Genomic DNA, 15,420 nt, shown 5'->3' on the forward strand with positions numbered 1-15,420 from the left:
CGCCAAAGAAAATAAACTGACTCCAGAATGGTGAAAATGCGCCGGGGGCCGGGGCAGACATGTGGAAGATCTCTGCCCCAGCCAATCCCAATATTTGTGGATTGACTCACAAGAAAATCAGGAGTAATGAGCATGCGGAAAAGGTCCTAGTCACCCAAAGAAAGTGGAATAATATGGAAATAAGGCACAGCATCTAGTAGTTAGATCAGGACTACTCTTTCTACTTTTGATAAATTCTCATATCCTCATCCTCACTGAGAAAAGATGGTGAATGCTATATCAGCCATCAAGGAGCTGTGAAGTTTCACTTTCCCTTACAAAAAGTGACTCTGTTACTTCAGTGGGCAGAGTCACATTTTCCCGTCACCAAGCTTAACATCTTCAGGAATTTGCAACATGAAGGCAGGCGGGCTCAGTGGCTCAAAATTCTGGATTCTTCCATGCAGTGACCAGGAGGTGGAGTATCCCCTGCCTGGCACTCCTTGCATCCCCAACCAACAACAACATGCCAGAATTCCAGCACAGGTGCATATTAATGAGACAGAGGATGAGGATGCTCTCTCAGCCCCTATGGCACAAAGGCCTCCTCTATGCTCTCTCTTCACCACTATTCATAGTTAAGGGGTTTAATGGAATACAAGTGAAAGTACATAAGACATCTTCATTGTATCCCTCTGGCCAAAAGGAACCTGGTTCTCCAATGTGGTGATGGCAAAGCAGCCATAGGGGATCTTTCCAATGAACTGTGATATCCTTCTACAGAGTCTGCCGTTCCATCCTGCTCTGGGATGAGTTCTGCTGCTTCATGTTGGAGGTGATAGGCTTACACCAGAGTGATATAGCGAGCCCAAAAATGTCTTCAGGTGCTCTTGGATTTTTGAGAACCCTTAGCCCTTGAAATCTACCAAGACACTTGGGTGGTTTTCTATTGGCAGAGATGGAGGAAGAAAATAGCACCCCTATGGCAGCTGTGTTAGAGGTTCTGCACTAAGTCCAGTATAAACTGCATCAGATTTAACTCTCTGGCACCAGGCAATGAACTTTCATGGGTTCCCTGTCTTCTGACAGAACACACTTCTGCTAGACACAGCCGGTTACAGCCTTCACAAAGGGAAACAGCCCTAGCCAGTCCTCATATTCAGCACCCATAGGGTGTTGAGAGTTCTACTCAGACCTCTCTTGAACCCTTGAGATCTGCTACACTGAGGATTCAAAGTAGCTTCTTGTGGCCTCAGTAGAGAAGGCTTCAGAGCTATCTTTCCTCTGGCTCAGGGATGAGCTTTGCTGCTTTTGAGACGTTTGTGTGACCTTATGCACTAACCTGTCTTTCTTGCTATCTGTTTTGTTCTGTCTTCAATCCATAGCGATCCTAGCCAGGACTCGGATTCAGCGGGAGCTCACAGGAGCACAGCTCCTGAACCTTTCTGACAGTTCCACCTCCTCCTTTCCACCTTGTCCATTGAATAGTAGGTGCAGCTGCATAACAATCCCTGGATGAGCTCCACCACCTTTTCCCCCCTACAAAATGACCCCTGACCCCAGCCATACTGTGGAATGGGTCTAGCATAAATCAGATGTCTGAGGAGCTCCTCATACTTATCAGAGAAGGTAACAGCCTTCATATCTCTTGAGTCTTATTGGTCACTTTCTCACTCAACAACAGAAGAAAGATGGGCATCATTGTAAAACACAGATGCATCAGAGCATACATTTCCCTGGCTTACAACAGTCAACATCTCATGTTCACCTCAAAGGTTACTTTTTCCCCCCTAGAGTGACCATTACATATGTAACTCTCTCCACCAATGTATCCTATTGCATGCATAGGTAGGACAATGACATGTTTCAGCCTCTCCCTTGATGAGGTACTACTAACTAAACAAGCTTGCCTTGGTTGTGGCTATTTTAGACAGAAGTCTCCTCAATAAAGTAGTTCATTAATTCATCCCCTTTCATTTTTCCCCATGTGGGATAATAGAGTTTTTCAATATCCTGTACAATGATACCTTACCCCTCTGCTGGAGGATGAAACATTGAACTTACTGTGAAAGTTCCTTCTCAGCAGTAGTTTATTATTATTTATTACAGTTTGGAAGGTATTCTTCCCTGCCCCAGTTGGTGAAGGAGGGATCGAAAAGGAATTCTCTAAGTTGAAAGAGACAGTATTAGATTGTTTTCTTGCCGATGTTTCAGCCTAGTATCTCCACTGACGGGTGTGATGGACAGCAAGCAGAGGCGTGCTTATTGGTAGCGCTGCTTGGAACAGTGACTTGATTGACAGCTCATGGAGCTTGTTGTTATTGTAGAACTGCAGCTAACTGTCAGGAAGAGGGTGACAGGCAGTTGGGAGTGGATGAAGAAGAGAGTGTGGCTTGTTGAGAGACTCTCTAGTATGAGAAGAGTCTAAAAAGCAGTGTCTGTTTCAGGGCCAGTGTGGTGTGACTTTGGAAAAATAATAGACTCTGGAGAAGACTGTTCCAATCGTATGAACATCTCTCTGTGTGTAAAACAAAGAATCACAATTTGAGAGGGGAATTAGTTCTCAAGCTTTAAGCTTAGTATCCAGTGTGAAAAGACTGTCAATCTGGAAGGTAAGGATTTGGCAACTGGTTGGAAGTGGAATTGAAAAGCCCTAAACACATCAAAAGCCCAGATCTTAAAGGGAAGATAATAACAGCCTTGCCAGAGAGAAGGGTCTAATAGGAAAATCCTATTCTTAAACAAAAAGGGATAAAGCTAAGTGCCTTCACAATGAAGGCGTGAACATCAAATATTAAAATTCAAAGGGAAAAATGAGGAAATCGAGAACCAGTAAAATCTAAGAAAAAGCATTGTAACATCTGTTGTACCTTTAGTGAAAGCTAAACAGCCCTAAGTCTAAAAACATCTCTTGTTATTCAGCAATGTAAGATGCAATTCCGTGATTATATGTAACTTTCTGTATACCAATTCCAAATCCCAAACGCTATGTCAATATAAATTCCCTTCCCTGCCAGTTTTGTTCAAATAAATCAAAATACTGCTTAAATCTTTAAGTGTGCCTAACGTGCCATTTCTGAAGGGGAGTTTTGATAAATTCCTGCAACATCCGGGTTCATCAGATCGTTTTATGGATGTGACTAATAAGATGGTCACCTTGTCAGTCACAACAGGTCTTCAGGGAGAATTTTTTCCTATGTGATTGTGACACTATAAGTAGATCTGTCTCCCCTGGAAGCTTGGGAAGATATGAACTGGGGTGTCAGATCTCTTCTCAGGATAGTGAAAGACTTTGCAAAAAAAATTGCGCATGCCCCACCCAAAGAGCAAAGATAAGGCACAACACATACAGGGATACCTTCCAAACCACTGATGAGAAGAATTCTGCATGGTAAGTCCAGTGTTTTGTTCTCCTGGAAAGCAGTGCTCTCATATTAAGATACAACTTTCTAATTACCTGAGTTGTTAACGATATAACTTCCATTTGAATACGGTGTCCACGGTTGAATAACCTTTTTATTCCCCTCTACACAGATCCCAAGAAATAATCGTCTGATGTACATTCATAGTTATCAGAGTTATGTGTGGAATAATATGGTGAGCAAAAGAATAGAAGAATATGGACTCAGAGCAGTGCCGGGGGATCTTGTACTGAAAGGAGGTAAAGCCTAACACACTTTCACATCAGGAGCATGCAGCAGACAGTCTGTAAAGCCTTTTGGTACAGCCTGCTGATCATTTGTTAAAACTTAAGAGCAAACTGTGATTGCAGAATTGACTGAAAAATTCAAATAAAGAAGATGATGATGGATTTATATCCTGCCCTACCCTCTGAACCTTAGAGTCTCAGAGCGGTCACAATCTCCTTTACCTCCCCTCCCCCCACAACAGATACCCTGTGAGGTAGGTGGGGCTGAGAGAGCTTTTACAGCAGCTGCCCTTTCAAGGACAACTCCTGCAATAGCTATGGCTAACCCAAGGCCATTCCAGCAGCTGCAAGTGGAGGAGTGCGGAATCAAACCCAGTTCTCCCAGATAAGAGTCCATGCACTCAACCACTGCACCAAACTGGCTCTCTTCAAAAGTTCAAAATAGGTTAATTCCCAATCTCTGAAGGCCTCTGAGAATGTTCTAAAAAAAAATCAAGTGGTCTCCGGCCCTCCTTCCCTCTTTGGCTCTGAAGCACTGTGCAGATTAAGGGATTTAATCATAAATTCCAATTCAGATGATACAGTCCTTTCAGGATTCTCATGATTAATTGATTACTGCAGTGCTAAAGCTAAACCTGTGATCTTGTCTAGGTCCAGTTTCTCTAGCTGGTTCGATACAGACTGTTTAGCTTGGAAACAAGAACTGAGAGCACTATTTAAAGAGGCCTGTCACTCCAAAGACCCAACAAAAATTAAGGCCTATATTGCTTGTAAGACAGCCTACCTGGAGCTTATTACATCCAAAAAGAAAGTTTTCTTTCAGAATAAATGGGACCAACTTTACCACTCGATAAAATCTAATGATAATAAGGCTTTCTGGAGAATTATTTCGGGTAATCTAAAAAACAATTCTGTTACTGATCCAAATATTTCTGCGCAAACATGGGTTGATTACTTCTCTAACATTTTTGCTGCTCCATGTGTATCCCCTCCTATCTTAGCAAACCCCACAGTTACTAATATGCCGGTCTGGCCTTCAGTAACTCTAGAGGAAATCAGTGATTTATTGAAGGATTTAAAGGTGGGTAAAGCACCTGGCCCTGATGCCCTTCCCGCTGAGGTAGTCACAAAGTTTGCTGATTGGTGGCTCTTGCCCCTCGCAGAATTGTTCTTTCATTGATCTGCATGGCTCCATCTCAGACTCTTGGCTTGATTCTATAATTATCCCGATTTACAAAAAGGGGGGGTTGGAGTTACCAGAAATTTTCCGCCCCATTAGTTTATTATCTATAGTGGGCAAATTGTATGCCAAACATTTAGAACTCCGATTAACTGACTGGATGCGTCTAGGCAACATCATAGGTCCTGAACAAACTGGCTTCTCCAAAGGCAAATCTGCTCTGGACTATTGCTGCGCTCTGGCCTTCCTTGCTGAAAAATATATGCATACCGGGACAAAAAAATTATATGCTGCCTTCATTGACTTGAAGGGCGCATTTGATTCAATAGATAGAGCCCAACTATGGATTAAGCTAGGTTACCTGAGAATGGACCCTTGTCTGCTGTTTCTCTTGAGGAAACTTCATTCTAATACTTTTTGCCAAGTGAAATTTTCTTCTAGGGGTGACTTGACTAGCAAAATCCCAGTGTTAAAGGGGGTTAAACAAGGTTGTGTGCTGGCCCCACATCTTTTAAAATTTATTTTTAACTGACCTGGTACAATTTTTGAACCCTATTAATGGTCATCCACCTAAACTAGCAGGCCGAGCGGTCCCCTTATTACTTTATGTCGATGATTCTACCATCCTCTCTTGCACAAGTGTGGGCCTGCAAAGGTATCTGAATGCCTTCTATGACTACTGTAATTGTAATTCACTCTCTATCAATTATGCCAAATCTAAAGTAGTTGTCTTTTCAAATTGCTGGCGCCCACAGAGATGGTTTATTGGCAACTCAACAATTGAGCAAACAAATTTTTTTTAAATACTTGGGGATCACTTTTAATCACAAGTTAAGCTGGGTTTCACATTGTAACAACACCGTCAACTTGGCTAAATGTTCGGTTGCTCAAATTAAACAGGTTTTTTTTTTTTGCAAGGGGCAACCAGTTAGTTCTGGCAGCAGTTAAGGTATTCAAAGCTAAAACGCTAGCCCAAATTATCTATGGTATCCCTATATGGATCTCAGCATTTACCAGGAAAGTGGAGGGCATTCAAGCCTCATTCTTGGTATGCCAAAATGTGTCTCCTACTTTTCTCTCTGCTCTGAAGTGGGTCAGTCTTTGGTGGAGACAAAAGCCTGGATTGCAGTGTTTCTATTCTGGCTCAAAATTCACTTTAGAACAGATCCTAACAGCCTTCTTGATTGTATGAAAAGAGACTCATATATTTCATCCTGCTCAGCAGTTCTTATGTCCAGACTTAACCATTTGGGGTTAGAGGTTGATGATTTTTTTACTTCTCATGAGTCATATATCTTCAGATGTATTAAATTGAGACTGTTGGAGTTGGAGGAAATGAAACTACATCCAACAGACCCTTATATTTTCTCCCTAGCTTCCTTAGGTCTTTATGCTTTCTGCGGCAAAATGCCCCATTATCTATCAGACTTAACCATTCCAAGCCATCGCGGGGCATTTATGTTGGCTAGACAAAATGCGTTTCCCTCCAAAGTTTTACAAGGGAGATATCATCGAGTCCCTTTAGGCGACAGACTCTGTTCCTGTGGAGTGAATATTCCAGACTCAATTCAGCATATATTGCTTGATTGTTCCTTTTATCACAATCTCCATAAAGATTTATTTTGCAAGCTTGCTTTCTCCCCAGATTTGTGTATTCTGCCACCCTGTTATTATTTATTGAACGATTCTGAGGGGGAGGTTAGCGAGGCTGTGGCAAAATTTTTGGCTGACATCCTTATATTTAAATCTGACCATGTATGAATGCATCTGTAAGCTCGGTTTCATTTTGATTTTATCTCCAATGTTTAAATTTTTATATTCTGTGTATTTTAATTTGCAGCTGTTACGCAATTAAAGGTATGGTATGGTATAGGTTAACATTTTAATAGTTCAGTGTGCTGCATCTGAGAGCAGATCGCTGCTTGTGAAAGAATTCAGCCCATTGGCTCTTGAAGGCCATGGGACCCTTGAAAATGGAAGGGGGAGAGGGCAACTAGTGGAAATTACCTCCCCTCCTGCCTTTTGTGCCAGCTTCTGCTTTGTTCACATAAGGCTTGGGGGAGGCCATTTCCCCATTCTCACTGCAGCTTGCCACCATTCCCAAGATCTCCCTGCCCTCAAGAATGTAAGTGTGTTGGGGGGAGGGGGTGTCCAGGAAGCTGTGGAAAGAAAGGGAAGGCAACACAAATCTTTTTTGCAATTTTGCTCATAGTTGTCTGGGTTCAATCCAATTTTTTAAAAAACCATCCAGAATATTGTTTTTCCATTCATATGCCTTCTAAGTAGCCTTGATACAGTTTATGAAATTGATCAGCAAGTCAAGGAGAATTTAAAAATACAATGCAACACAAGGCAGCATTTGGATCCTTGGTAGTCAAACTACCGACAAGCCCTTTGGAAGAGATCCTCTAAAATCCTGTTGTTGTTCAGACAGGTGAACATCTATAAATCCTCAACCCACCCACCCACTCTTTTTTGGTAGTTGTCTCTCTCTCTCTCTCGGCTTGGCTTCGCGAACGAAGATTTAAGAAGGGTGCAATAGTCCACGTTTGGTGCAGGCTCGCTGGTGGCTGACAAGACCAATGTGGGACAGGCAGGTCCGGCCACAGCGGCTGCAGGGAAAAGTCTGATTTAGGGTTGGTCCTGTAGCAGTGCGATTCTTCCTCAATCTCCTTTTGTCCTCAAGACATTGACGGACCTCAAAAATTTGATAAATGATGATCGAGTCAGAATTAAACGATGAAAACTGATTAATGGTTGTTCATGCACTTGAATCTTGTTGCTTTTGCAGTGTTTGGATGGGGGAGAAATGTTTAGGAAAGACTATGTTACTAGAACATGACTTTAAAAAAAATTATTTTAGGTACCGCTGTTTATATTGAAGAAGCAGATATTGACAGTTACACAATCCATGATGTGGTGATGCCCTTGCCTGGATTTGATGTTATCTATCCAAAGCATAAAAGTAAGAACTTTTCTACCCTTTGCTGATGTGGCAGATTTGGCTAGGTTGAAATATTTTGGATGAGTGTTTTGGTGGCTGGATCATATGACAAACCACTACCTTTTATGACATTGTCCGTCTCCTCACCCAAAATAATATAACAAAAAATGAACGTATGGCCCAAGAAAGCTGGTGATAAAAGCCTGAAGTTAAAACAGGGGTCTGACATAAATAAGAACTTGTCATAAAATGTAATGCCAGGTAGCAGAGATATAAACTTTATAAAGTACACAGACAAACTCAATCAAAGATTTTTTCTTTTAAAAAACTTAAAACATGCTTAAAACATTAGCACTCGTTGGTCTTAAAGGTGCTGCAGAACTGTATCCTATTGACATAACAAGTTTAAGCAACAAATGCTTAGAAGCCCGAGGGAACATTTCAGCCACCCTGGATGTTCAATAATAACATAAAAGTTACAGTACTTAAATATAAGATTTTTAGTGGGGGAGTCTAGTGAGAAGCTGCTAAATTGTAATCCATATATAGATTTGATACTATCAAATTTGGATTTAATAGGGACTAGGGGTGGTTAGCACACTTCAAAAGGTAATTGTTCCTCCCTACATAGGAACACTATTTGGATTATAGCAGGGGTCCTCAAACTTTTTAAATAGGGGGCCAGTTCACTGTCCCTCAGACTGTTGGAGCGTCGGACTGCAGTTACTGTACAAGGCCGCGGGCCGTCAGTTCTCTGTCTTCTGCATCTCTCTCCCTTCCCCACACCACACACCCCGGCCTGGGAACTCACCTCACCTCGGTATCACCTCACACTCTGTCTCCGCCGCCTCAGCCCAGTGCCGGAAGTGTGCGTTGCTAACGCGAGTTTAGGTCGAACGTCACTTCCGGTCTGATTTTGCCATAGCCCGGCGGGCCGCATAAACGTCCTCAGCGGGCCGCATCTGGCCCGCGGGCCGTAGTTTGAGGACCCCTGGATTATAGCTTAGGACATAGGGAAATATCTTTGTAGTAGCCTCTTGTCCTACTGACTCTCTTCATATAGTGAGATCAAAAGTGTGTTATGAGTTTACATGCTTCCCTCTGTACCTCCCCCTCATCACACATACAGCTCCTTAGAAAGAGATTTGGGTTGCCAAAGTAGCTAGCACATGGATTCTGTATTTAGGACCTGGGAGACTATGTTGAAGTCAATGCAGGATTTCCATTTGATAGATAGCCAGTGTGGTATACTGGTTAAAGCATCGGACTAGGATTAGGGACAACATGGTTTGAATCCCTGCTCTACCACAGAAGTGTTGTTGGGCAACGTGGGGCCAGTCACTCTCTCAGTCTAAAGTACCTCGCAGATGCATTGTTGTGAGGATGAAATGGAGGAAGTGAGAATGACATAAACTATTTTAGGTTCCCATTGGGAAGAACAGGGCTCATTTTGTAGCTGGAGCTCCTCTGCATATTAGTCCACACCCCACTGATGCAGCCAATCCTCCAAGAGCTTACAGGGCTTTTATTGCAGGGCCTACTGTAAGCTCTTGGAGGATTGGCTACATCAGCGGGGTATGGCCTAATATGCAGAGGAGCTCCTGCTACAAAATGAGCCCTGGGGAAGAAAAGCAGCATATATAAATTCCTAAATAAATAAATAGCTGCTGTTTATGTATGATCAGGGTTGGATGGGATAGAGAGAGTGCATGCAAAGAACTGGTCCCCGATATCACTGTAAATAGAATGTAGGAGCAAGTCATGTCCAAAGAAGTTGGTAATGCTCATTGGAATTTGGCTAGGCAGTAGATTTTTTTGTAAATAAACAGGCATGCATAAAACCCCCACTGTTTAAAAGAATGCTACACTTTCACTCCTTTTGAGTAGATTTCAGTGTTATAAGACAGCAGTTCCAATAAAATCCTGAGGGCAAAAGTTAATTGGTTGCAACTGGTTGTAATTTAGTAAATTCCATCCTATATGTAAATATATATATGCTTTATTGCAGTTGGAGAAGCTTACAGGGAAATATTGGCAGTTGATAATCTTGATATCAACAACATGAAACATAAAATTAGAGACTACTCATTATCTGGTGCATACAGAAAGATTATAATTCGACCTCAGAGTGTCACCTGGTAAGTATACAATGGCCAGGAACCAAAGAATCAAGTGGTTTCATGTGCGAGCATAGGAGGATTTGGGGGCTGCAAGCCATGTGTTGTTTTTGAAACAGATTGGGTTGCAGTCTTCTAGGGTGTATGAAGTCCTCTGGTGTGCCTAATCTAGGATGTGCCAGGCCCCATCAAAACACATGTTGGAGATCAGCAAGCAGAAATTTGTGAAGCATCAAAAGACAAAATTCTGCACCCAGGTAGAATGTGGTGATGAAACATGGCAGCGCCTACATTGTTGGTGGTCTTGTCCCCAAATACAGACATTCTGGCAACAAATGATTGAAAAGACACAGGTGGTGCTTTCAATAAAGATCCCAAGGGCTCCAGAGACCATATTATTAAACTACTGGAGCACAAATAGTATTGATAGGTATAAAAAAGAAATGGTTGTGTAATTGTTATCAATTGCCAAACCGTTACTAGCCAAAATTTGGAAAGATACAAAACTACCCTCACTTCAAAGTTGGTATAACAATATCTGGGAGTACTTCATTTATTGTAAGTTAGCTTTTCATTGTCATCATTCTGCAGCAGCATCATTCTGTGAGAAAAAAATTGTAATCCTCTGGTTCGTGGTGATTACCTTCTTCACTCAACAGGAGATCCTACCGAGCAATACATTGTACCACTCAATGATTTATTTTTAAGAACTGTATCATATGCTAGAACTTATATTAATCTTCTAGCACTTGATATTATAAGCTTGAAGAATTCAATTTAGTTTAGAAAATTTTCTTTCTGTTTGTAAATAGTGATAGTATCAAGTTATATTATTTAACAATGGCTACTACATTGCTGTAATTAGGTAAAATCTAATAAAATTATAAATCAGAGGGAAAAAATGAAGCATGGCAGCTAAGATGCTGAACTATGACATCCCCATGTGAAGAGTGTAGCTGTTGTAGCCCCACCCTAAATCCACCTATTTGGCCCTGTGTCTGCGCCTTCCAGTGGCCTCAGATCGAGAGGAAAGTGGGTTGGCAGACATCCATTCTGTCTCTGGTGCCTCCTTTGTGCTATCTGCGCTATTTCAATCTCACACAAGTAGTCAGGAACCATTTTGGTTGCCCCCACAGCCTCATCTTTTCTCCACCCATCTGTTGGCTGCTTCAACAGAAAGGAAGACAATCAAGTAATCTTGTCAGTCTATCTCTTTTTTGGGCCAGTCTTGGGGCAGACTTATGATGCTCAAAGTGTTTTGGAATATCAATCAATCAAAACCTTTATTGGCCTAGAATTAAAAAAAAAATCATAATGATCATAGACTTTAAATACACACAGACAGTCATCCCACCAGAGCTTTAACCTTGTATTCTCTAACCCTCATCGCAGTAGAGAAGAACCTCACCACTGCAAAGGTAATATGGGGGCAGAGATATGCTAGAAGAAAGGATACAAGTCTCTCATCTGAGCAACTATGCCTATTGATCCAAAGAGGGCTACTTTAGAAATCCTGTATTTTGTCATAGAATTCACAACTAAGCAAGATGCGAGAAATCAATTCTGTTTTCCTGCTACTATACAAATGAGTCCTTTCAGGATAGGGAACATTTGCAAATCTGCCATAATGTTGATGGTAAAGTGTCCCTTTCTCACAATACAAGAACTCGTGGGCATTCGATGAAATTGCTGAGCAGACAGGTTAAAACGGATAAAAGGAAGTACTTCTTCACCCAAAGGGCGATTAACATGTGGAATTCACTGCCACAGGAGGTGGTGGCGGCCACAAGTATAGCCACCTTCAAGAGGGGTTTAGATAAAAATATGGAGCACAGGTCCATCAGTGGCTATTAGCCACAGTGTGTGTGTATATATAAAATTTTTTGCCACTGTGTGACACAGAGTGTTGGACTGGATGGGCCGTTGGCCTGATCCAACATGGCTTCTCATATGTTCTTATGTGTCAAAGCATGCAAGCATATAAGCTCTACTTAATGATGGGGCTGTAAGCCCATTTCTTGTGGGGAGCTAGTAATACTGGAACAGAGAGTTCGTTTTTCAGTGTCAAGGATCCTCTGCCTTAGAGTTTTAAATATTTGGTATTCCTCTAACCTGAACAGGGAGTCAAAGGAGATACTGATAGATTGTATTTTTCTCAGTATTGAGGTTGACCAATTAGATGTAAATGAGTCTGACAGTAGCAGGTGGGGATAGCTCTCAGGTTCTGTTCTAAAGTGAGAGCATAACCAGAATTTGAAGGTCAATAACCAAGCTTTGGTCACTAGGAGGTGCTCTCCCGTCTCCAGGCACATGGATGCTTAATTTACACAGTTTGGCACTCCAAGGCTATGCCACAAAAATTACTCTGGATCCGCTCAACATATTGATTAAAGAAGCCAATCCATTTGGTATAGTCAGATCCAGAAGAAAATACATTCCATAGGCGTACCCTTGGACAACTTTGGTTGCTAAGGGATTGCAGGCATTCAGAATTCTGAAACAGAGGATCTTAGATATTGAGAAACAGTCCCTTTGTTCTTCTGGACATAAAACTTGTTCCCCTTTAGCATTTGGTTTCTTCCCAGATCATGGGCTGCCTCTGCCTACCTTTCCCAGGATACTTCACCCCAGTTACGCCGCTCTCTTATGTTAGCAAGACTCAATGTTCTACCCTCAGCAGTATTGTCTGGGAGGTTAGCCAACATCCCTTATCAGGATAGAATCTGCCCATGTAAGGGAAGGCACCTTGAAACGGTCGCCCATGTCTTACTTTATTGTGATTTTTATGGGGAAGTGAGGGACTGTATAATCAAAGCTATTCTGTCTAATTTTTATGGATTACCTGAAGCAAAGTTAATTTTTTTCTACTATCTGACCAATGTTTCCAAATCACAAGCCTGGTTGCAAAGTACCTTTTGGCTGCCGTAACAATCAGGAAGCAAAAGACTAGCTCCCCTTCTTGATGTTTGACTGGTTTTTATAGCTGAAACTCCATGTAAATTTGCTATGCTGTACTTTTTATTTCTATGCCAATAAAGGTATTTGGATTGGATCGGAGCCAATCCTGACAGGGATCTCATAAAATATTTAGGGTGTGACTTTGACATTAAAAGCTTGCATGGTCATGGGGACAAATTGCTTGCCCTTCACATAGAAAAACCTACCAGTCATGGATAGGCCTGTCCAGCTATTGTTATGCTGAAAGAGGACTTCCAGATATTTGAAATGACATTATTGTTTATGCACCAATTAAAACATTTCCATGGCCTTGAGATCACCAAGGTTTTAGATTTTTCAGAAATTACAAATAAAGAGTTTTCACAATAAGATGTAAAAGCAGATAGAAGAGGCTTGAGGCCCTTCTGGGTATGAGGTAGTACTACAGCATCATCTGTGTGCAATAATAGGACAATGGAGAACCCAGTTTAGGATAGTGTCCATTAACCACACGCGAAGAAGAGTCTAAGTAGTTCAAAAACAAATAAGGTGCCAGAATGCAGACTACTTGGTTTATAAAAATTTGAGATGTTAATATGCCAGAATTCTCATGTCTTACTTGACAGCTGGTTGAGGAATATAATTTCTGCATAAGAAAAAGTTCTAGACTGGTATTACCCTAACATGATAATCTCTAACACACACACACAGAGTTCTTGCCATATCCAAGCATATTTTAAATCTTTCTATTTTAATAAAGGGAGATGGTTGCATATGATGATCCTAAAATCCCGTTGTTTAATACTGACTTAGATAAATTGGAAGGAAAACCACCTGCAGTTATTGCAACAGGTAAGAATAAAAATATTTCCTAGTATTTATGTTGCATATTATTATGGTTAGATAGTGTTTGTAAAGTCATTATTGGTTGACAGATTAGAAGTTCCGCTTTAAGCAGCAATTCAGATTGCTGAATTTATATTGGGGGGGGGCTGAAGTCTTTCAAAATAAGCCTTTTACAAAAGTGGGATTCTGAAAGAAAGTTGAACTGGAAACCAGTTTGGTCCGATGCCACAGATAAGAGCATGCAAGGCTGAGATGCACTCCCTTCATTTTTGTTTTTCCTGCAAGCATCTTCCACTGATGGGTTTAACACTTAGATTTAGTAAAGAAGTGGCAAAGAAGCCAGTGTGAGTGTATTGAGAATGTTCCCTTGTCAGTGGACCATTTTTACTTGTATGTATCACCTTTGATAAGACAGCCCACAGCACAAGTGTTCTATCTTTTTCATGGGGTGTGGATTTCATCTAGATCAGATCTTGGGAGGGAATCTGCACCATAGGCCTATGGAATCCTAATGGATGGTGTGGGTTATGCACTTTTCCTTCTAGCCACTTAAGGGACTCTGGGAGTAGGGTGTTTTCTGCAGCCTCTTTTGTTTAATAAGCTTATAGACATTATTGAAGAAGTTTCTTCACAACCTTAAAACAAGCTGTGAGATCACACGTGAATAAATAGGCAATGGAACTTCAATTCATCTCCATAGTAAATAACTAATAAAACTTGGTTGATGTTGGTGTTACTTTTTGGAAGGAAATTAGTACGTCAGGACTGCAGAGATTTATATAGAAAGTTGTTGTATGATTTCCTAATTGATCTTTGGCTTACTTATGACAGAAGGAAAATACAAGGCTCTGAAAATTGAATTCTCCCTTCCACCCTCTACATATGCTACTATGGCCATTCGAGAAGTACTGAAAATGGACACAAGCATAAAAAACCAGACACAGCTAAATACTGTATGGTTACGCTGAAGGTCTTGTACAGTGCCTGAATAAATATTTAGATATATGATACTGGTTTTTTATGTACTTCTTTTAAAGTAATTTCTAATAAAAGTGATATTTTTGTATTAGACTACAGTACACAATTTTAGGCTCTTTGTAAGATGGTGTTTGCAACGTTCATGGAACTTTCATTTTTAAGCATTCTGAGTAAACATGATACCTGGGCAGTTTGCACAGGATAACTGGTTCCTTATGAGAAAATGCATGGCTTTGTTAGCAGTTTCAGATCCTTAGGAATGTTTGGAACCAATGAAAACTGATTGAAAGCATGCATAATTCTGTAGCTAAAGAATGCTAATTAGAAAAGGTGCTGAAGAATGCATATTTATATCCAGCAAACAGATATATTTAGCCTTAAGAATGCCAATAGGATTTGTGCTTCAAGCTGATTTTGTTAGTGGAATGTTAATATCTGATTTTGTCAGTGGAATGTTCATATCTGATGATATGTACACCTGTTTTTGAGTTACAGTTTTTACTAAACATAGTGCTTTTTTATGACCTGTTGAAACTTGTACTACATGACATGTAATGTAGTAAACAAACCACATAAGAGATTATCCTCCACAAATGCCATTCAGCTCCAACTGTTATGGCTTGTCCATTGCTGGCAATGGATAAACAGGAAATTTTAAGGACAGGATTAAATTTGTCTGTCTGAATTTGACAGCAAGCATATTGCATGTTCATTAATTTTTTAAAAAACCAAACAAAGAAAAATCTGTTTTTCATTTCTCTGTTTAATAAATAATAGAAATACATGGAAA

At 40.8% G+C, this 15,420-nt stretch overlaps 1 protein-coding gene across 2 annotated transcripts in view; it reads left to right on the forward strand.

Moving 5' to 3' along the window:
• Nucleotides 1-15,420, forward strand: part of PUS7 (pseudouridine synthase 7) — a 52,560-nt gene extending 37,140 nt beyond the window's left edge. For both annotated transcript variants that reach the window (XM_060244713.1, XM_060244714.1), the window contains 5 exons: nucleotides 3,514-3,640; nucleotides 7,672-7,773; nucleotides 9,761-9,890; nucleotides 13,567-13,658; nucleotides 14,484-15,420. In XM_060244713.1, the coding sequence (XP_060100696.1) occupies nucleotides 3,514-3,640; nucleotides 7,672-7,773; nucleotides 9,761-9,890; nucleotides 13,567-13,658; nucleotides 14,484-14,620 (588 nt within the window). In that variant the 3' untranslated portion in view covers nucleotides 14,621-15,420. The remainder of the gene's footprint in view (nucleotides 1-3,513; nucleotides 3,641-7,671; nucleotides 7,774-9,760; nucleotides 9,891-13,566; nucleotides 13,659-14,483) is intronic.

This window comes from Heteronotia binoei, chromosome 8 (assembly GCF_032191835.1).
Source record: "Heteronotia binoei isolate CCM8104 ecotype False Entrance Well chromosome 8, APGP_CSIRO_Hbin_v1, whole genome shotgun sequence".
Classification (NCBI taxonomy): domain Eukaryota; kingdom Metazoa; phylum Chordata; class Lepidosauria; order Squamata; family Gekkonidae; genus Heteronotia; species Heteronotia binoei.